General features: G+C 38.3%; 1 protein-coding gene across 1 annotated transcript; it reads left to right on the forward strand.

The window, feature by feature from the left end:
• Positions 1-3442: 3442 nt before the first annotated feature.
• On the forward strand, positions 3443-6235 carry LOC107708624 (uncharacterized). Its single transcript, XM_016512903.1, has 4 exons — positions 3443-3698; positions 3900-4856; positions 4977-5194; positions 5325-6235. The coding sequence occupies exons 1-4, from the start codon at positions 3684-3686 to the stop codon at positions 5392-5394; spliced, it is 1260 nt and encodes a 419-aa protein (XP_016368389.1). The 5' UTR covers positions 3443-3683; the 3' UTR covers positions 5395-6235.
• Positions 6236-6856: the final 621 nt, after the last annotated feature.

Below are 6856 nucleotides of genomic sequence, written 5' to 3' on the forward strand. Positions count from 1 at the left end.
GTTAAGGCAAGAAGTAGGACCCGTGTAAATATCGGATCAGCTTTCCAGCGCTGGAGAGAACTTAAGGAGCGGAGGCCTGCGATCGGACGCCGAGGTTGCTTTGTTTCTTCTCAATAGGTGAGTAACACCGTGTCTACAACAGCTAAAGTCTGCTTACACTGGACGCGATCAAACGACCGTTGAAAACCATTTGAAATGTGTGTCAGCAGGTCATAAATAGAACCCGGCAGCAGTTTTCTGTCGGGGATTTGTTGCGCCGCGCCGCTCACGTCCATAGACACGGTGTAACATTGGTTTTGCTTTGTTTCACAGAACTAATCGTTGCCTGGGTTGCGTACGTATATGTGGGGCGGAGCTATCAAAATAGGGGCAAGACCCTTTTGGGGTAGGGGCGTGTTTGTTTTGGTGATTTCAAATATCAACATTGGCTACCAGAAATCACTTACTCTGCCTTTAACTTAATGATTGCTATCCGGATGTGAAGAGACTTTCAACCAGCATAACAAAAAATGTTTCTGAAGACAATCACCTATTGCACCTTTAACAGGAGCAAAGGAAGCAAAGTTTCCTTACTTTAGCAAAGGAAAACAAGTCTCCTCTTGGCTTTATCGAAATCCTCCAACATTCTTCTTTACAAATCCTCGTTTTGTACTTCTAATTAGTGACCATTGTTTTGTTTTGATCTTTCCCCTGCACTTCTGCATTCGTCATCCACCCGGAGCTGCTTCCGTGTACAACAGTGAGCACAAGCTAGATTAAATTGATTATTACGTTTTAAATATGGTTCTTTTTCTTACAAAAACGCATCGATTCGCTACAGGAGGCCTTTGTTCACCCCCCGGAGCCGTGTGAGGCACTTTTTATTATGGATGGAACTCCGACTGGATTCGTCTGAAAGAAGAAAGTCATATACACCTAGGATGCCTTGAGGGTGAGTAATTCATGGGCTAATTTTCATTTTTGGGTGAACTATCCCTTTAAATGGATTTAAAGACTAAAATCCCTCATCAAACCGCTATTAATATAAATTCCAAATAAAAAATTATCTGGGTGAACTAACCCTTTAAAAGGACTGATATTTAGGTAGCAAACGTTACAGGGGTCTTTGGTGGTGTTAAGGGTCTGGTGGTATTCTTGTGCTGGCAGGTGGTCTCCTCTCTCTAATGATGTTTTGCTGGAGACAAGGGTCCCTAATTATAGGCTATATCTTTGAGGGGGAGGGGTTTCCAACAAAGTGTTAGTGCAGTGGTTCCCAACCTGGGGGTTGCGACCTCCACTAGGGGTCGCTAAAGATTTACGAGGGGTCGCCTAGCTCACTCTAGAGTTTGAGGGTTACAAACAGGGATGAAACGGTTACAGTTTGATAATAAGCCAGGATGAATTTCCCGACGGTTGCCGTTTAATCATTTAAATTATCATTAAAACTGCATTTGATTTGAGAAACTCACGTAAATACTGTCCAACATTAAGCAATGTTAGTAACAGCCTCACGTAGGCGCAGCATGCAGCGTTGGTTTCGTTTTGTGTGAAAATACGGCTGAAGGCAGTGAAAGGTTTTACAGAGAGAAATTATAAGTATTAAAGTGTGAATGTATTATATGAATGTATCTCTGAAGGGAACCGACTGTCTTGAGAAAAGTTTCAGTGGCATTCTGCCTAATAAAGTAGTGTTTATAAGAGCAGCGCTGCTTTGTTTACAGCGGTTACCGGGGAAACAGCTCTATTTCTGCTGTTCCATAAGCGCCACCTGCCGTCAGACAGTGCATTTACATTTTCATTCAGCCTGTCTGCCGTTTTTATTCAAATCAATGCAAAAATCAGACCTAATTTTTATGCACAGCTGTAAATTTTAACTGTTGATGGAAAATAAGCTAATATACATTCTAAAAATCTAAATAATTTGTATAATAAGGTAGCCTATCTAGAATTATTAACAGAGCAGATATCTATAACCATTCATCATTTTGACTAACATCTCTTTTCTTAAAAATTGTTCTAAGTCTTTTTATTTTAATGTAATACATGTTAACAGATAAGATTTTATGTTGTAGTCACCCAACCAGCATTTTTTGTTCATTTAAAATCCGGCCATCATTGTTTATTGTTAAACATTATTTTAATGTTTCTGCTGTTGTTGCATTTGTTACAACTTAACAACTGTTTTTTTTTGTTTTGTTTTTTAACAGGGGTTGTTAAAAAATGTAATGTTAAAATAGTTTTAATGTTTCTCCTGGAAAAAGAAAGGTTGGGAACCACTGTGTTACTGGGCTTCTGGTGGATGTGTGGTGGTAATGTTATTGAAATTTGATTATGACCTTTTTCCAATATTATGCATCATGCTCAAGTAGCCTACATCTTTCATTGTTTTTACAACAGCTCTGACTAAGTGTTTATTTGTGGATGGTGAGCTAAGTGAACATTTACAGTATCTAATTTATCTGGTTTGCACAACCTGAAGGGAATTTATGCCAAAAAAAAAATTTGAGGATAATTTCACATCCTGCTGTTCATTGACAGAACTGATAATCTAATACAGCAATCTTCTTTACATTTTTGCTTCTGCCTAAGAAAGGGTATTTACAGCATCAAATAATAAATGATCCGTGGGGTATTTTGAGCTGAAACTTCATAGACACCTTCTGGGGACACCTGAGACTTATATTAGGCTACATCTTGTCAAAAGGGGAATAATGGGACCCCTTTAAAATAAAATGTGAATGGGCTTATGGTGGGATCTATTCTCAAGACTGCTTGTCCTCTGTAGGGTCGCAGGTGAACTAATTTTGACAGGGAAAAAATATTCTCAGGTCAGCATATAGTAATCTCTTTTGTCAGATAAAAATGTGTAAAATTTTACTCAGGCAACGCAGTGTCTAGCGATGCCGTAGTTCACAAGGGAGGAAGATCACTTGATCACTGGGAAAGAAAGTAGAAAGTAGGCTATATTATTCCTGTTGAAAAGGTCTTTGCACCTAAATGGACCTCTAGCTCCCTCTTGTGGTGTAAATGTTTTTCTACTTTATTATTAGTGAGCGTCTGCTGATTGAGGAATGCATAGGCCTACATTTTTACTGTAACTGGTGGCAGTTTACTTTATTTAAAGTAGCTACTCTACTTTTGGTACCATTACAATCAGGATGGACTATATGCTTAATGATTTCTAAATGACACTCATTTGCAGCGTTCTGTTCAACTTCTTAAGTAGATGTAAATGTAAACATGCACTTTGATCAGTCATCGCAGATTTTGTTTCTAAACGCCTGGAAGCACGTGTAGTTACGCCCACTTTATACGGAGCCACAAGGGGGCGGGCCCGTTGAGATGGGCGAAAGCACTTTTTATTTTTCATTCCTTTTGGGCGGGTTTTGAGTCGGCTTTGGGCTGGATTTTTTTTCCTGGGACCTGGCAACCCGAAACTGAGCATGACTTCCTGCTTGAAAAAGTGAAAGTAAAGCGCAGCGTGTGTACATTCAAAAAAGTGTTAAAAGTGTTTTGAGTGACCCTGTGATATTGGACCAAACAAAAAGCGCTTCAACGTGTACTTCTCTTTTGAAAAGAATGCTTACTTTTTTTCTGAAACAAACTTATTGACTTACTATACGTAGTTCTTGGCTCGTTTTGTGCCCACTTGATATTGTTTTGATTTCCCTGACAACTGAACGACGCCATCGGCAGAGACAGAGATGAGCCTGCCACAGGTGAGTTAGCTAACCGTCGTGCTAAAACCCTGTCAGCGATCTTTTTCTTTATCATTTAAGAATTTAAAGTGATTTTTGTTTATTATAGTCTTTAATCGTAAGCGTGACGTCTGTCAGTTCTTACAAAAGTCTGATTTTAAAACAAATTCATATACCCTGTTAATAAATCAGCTATGATTATTATTTTCAAATTCTTTGCAGATATTTACTCGAGTGAGACTACTCCCGCCAAATTCAGATTTAAGCAAACTTCACAGCAAGGCTGTGAACCATAAATATGAAGATGTGAATGGTGTTGCCTGCGAGTCATTTCAAGAGGCTGAAGATATTTACAGGAAGAGTGTAATTATGCAAACAGCATGTGATGGAAGTAGGGATCTAAGACAGGAGGAGAGACCAGCTCAAAGTGACTCCTTAGTAATTGAACCAGTTAAGGTTGATGACATTGTTATGTATTACATTGAAAAAATGAAAACTAAGGAACTTGACATAATTAAAAAAAGGAATGCAGTTATCATGAAGCGAGACAATAGATTTGTGACATTTTTGTCTCAGTCTGGTAAGAGCCTTCATGCTCAGTTTGCACGAGAACAGTTTATAACATTATATCAAAAGATTGCAACAGGGCTGCAAACTCGGACATATTATTACAGTCCAGGAATTAATGTGCTTTGCCAAGCAGAATTTCCAGAACTGGTAATAACTCATAAAGATGAAAGGCGAGTTCAACTGATTGGCAACTTCATTAGTCTCGAAAGATTTGAGACATTTTTGAATGGGAATACACAGAGATATTCACAGTACCAAACCCCAAATAATACAAAAGTCTATGAAACGCCTTCCAAGCAAAATGTGGAACAACAGAAATCAATAGACCAAGCCAAAGATGAAGCGTGTCCAATTTGTTTGGAACCACTCAAGACATCTGAATGCACAGTCTTGCCTAAATGTAAGCACAGATTTTGTAAAGACTGTTTGAAAAGAGCTTTCCAGTTGAAACCAACTTGTCCGATATGCGGAGAGATATACGGCAGTCTTACAGGGACGCAACCAAAAGAAGGATCCATGACTGTCTCACGGGACAGCTCCTTTCTACCTGGATATGCAAAATATGGAACAATCGTAATTAGCTACCATATACCAAGTGGACGTCAGGGGGTGAGTTTACAAATGCGATGAGGTGTTACACATTCTTCTGCTTTAAACTGTTCGGCATGACAACGATCAGTTACACTTCTAAGTAGAAATGTTGTCTTTTGATTACCTCATACTCTGCAGGAGGAACACCCAAACCCAGGCATGCCGTACCAGGGTGCGTCCCGTATAGCTTACCTCCCTGACTCAACAGAGGGGAAGAAGGTACTGAAGCTTCTGCAGAGGGCATTCAACCAGCGACTCACTTTCACCATTGGACGCTCATCTACCACTGGACAGAACAATGTGGTGACCTGGAATGACATTCACCATAAGACGTCTCGTGATGGAGGGCCAACATGGTAAGTAAACAGTTTGGGTGTTGTCAACATTTTTGGGTGGTTACCTTATCTCAGACAAGCCCTTTTATTTTTAGCAGTTTAATCTATAATAATTGTCATAAGTGTTGTCATGATGTTTTTTTGTTTATAGTTACGGTTACGCAGATCCAGACTACCTCAAACGAGTACAAGACGAACTGAAAGCAAAAGGAATTTACTGATTATACAGACTGAACCTTGTAATCAGTTCAGACATATTATTATAACCAGCAGTCATATTAAAAACAAGGACAAGAATAAAGTAATATTGCAATCTTGTGATCACTAATCAAAGTATGGCACTTGTTGTTGTTTTTTTACAGGCATTCTTAATGTTTAATGTTTTTCTTAATGTTTTGAATGTATGAATCTCATGAAGCAGCATAAATGAAACAGAGTTAGGGGCCATTCAAACAATGCATTTTTGTATTCCACTGCACTGCTTTTTCATTGTTTTTCTATGTAAACATGCTCTACACAGACATGTTTGACCATTGCTTTAATGTCTTTTGCAGTGTCACGTGCATGACATAGCATTTTAAAAACACCCCTAAGACAATTAATATGTCATGTATGCAGTATAACACGTTTGTGCTTTTAACTGTAAACCTTAGTTTCATGTCAATATGATAGAGGATCACATCTACAGAAATCAGTTTTGTTTTAATCACCATTGCTATATTATATTGTGATTAGATTTTCTATATTATATTGTGATTTTAGATTTCCTAATGAATGAACATGCAGTAATATGTGTCATGCAGTGTGTATTAAGTTACAATAGAGACTCAGCAAAAAAAAGGAACAAATATAAGTGTCTTTATATCATTTTAACATCAAACTATTCCGAGAGACATGGACAATCCTTTCACCGTTACCAGAGGTGAAACAACCGGTGATCATGAGAAATTTTAATCAAACCAAGAACAAGTCATTTTAGTAACACTAAACCATTCCTATTGGTATCAGGCTTTTTAATATTACCTGAATTTTACCTGGATCATTTATTGTTTACCTTTGTTCAGATTTGGATGGGTTTTAGTATTTTTTAAATGGATGTATATATATATGTGTGTGTGTGTGTGTGTGTGTGTGTATATATATATATATATATATATATATATATACATACATATACACAAGTATAGTATATATGTAGTATATATGCATGTAGTTTTTCAGTGTTTTTACCTGATGTATTTTCTGCATCAATCGTTGTATTATTATGCAAAACAATAAAGAACTTCAAATAAAATTTTATCAAATTATACTTGAAATTAATGAAATTATTTCTGTTTATTGGGCATCAACCTAAAGACATGCTGATCAAAACAACAGCCCACTACAAAGTCTATATTTGATAAGTTAGTGGGTTTTTTCCTTTTTTTTTTTCATTTGTGTGGTCTGACTGTCTTGGGCCTGGTTTCACAGACATGGCTTACCGTGCGTTCACACCGCCGCCGTCGAGAGCGTCAAAGTGGCCGGAAGTCATTCATTTTCAATGTGAGCCGGCGTCGAGCAGCAGCGAGCAGCGGCGCGGCGCGACTTGGACGTTGAGGGCGTCGAGGAGAGTTGAAATCAGGTCAACTTTATGGTAATGAGCTATGACGCGGTTCGGCGGCATCTGGCGGCAACCAATCGGAA

This window comes from Sinocyclocheilus rhinocerous, unplaced genomic scaffold (genome assembly GCF_001515625.1).
Source record: "Sinocyclocheilus rhinocerous isolate Xijiao unplaced genomic scaffold, SAMN03320098_v1.1 scaffold1858, whole genome shotgun sequence".
Taxonomy (NCBI): Eukaryota; Metazoa; Chordata; class Actinopteri; order Cypriniformes; family Cyprinidae; genus Sinocyclocheilus; species Sinocyclocheilus rhinocerous.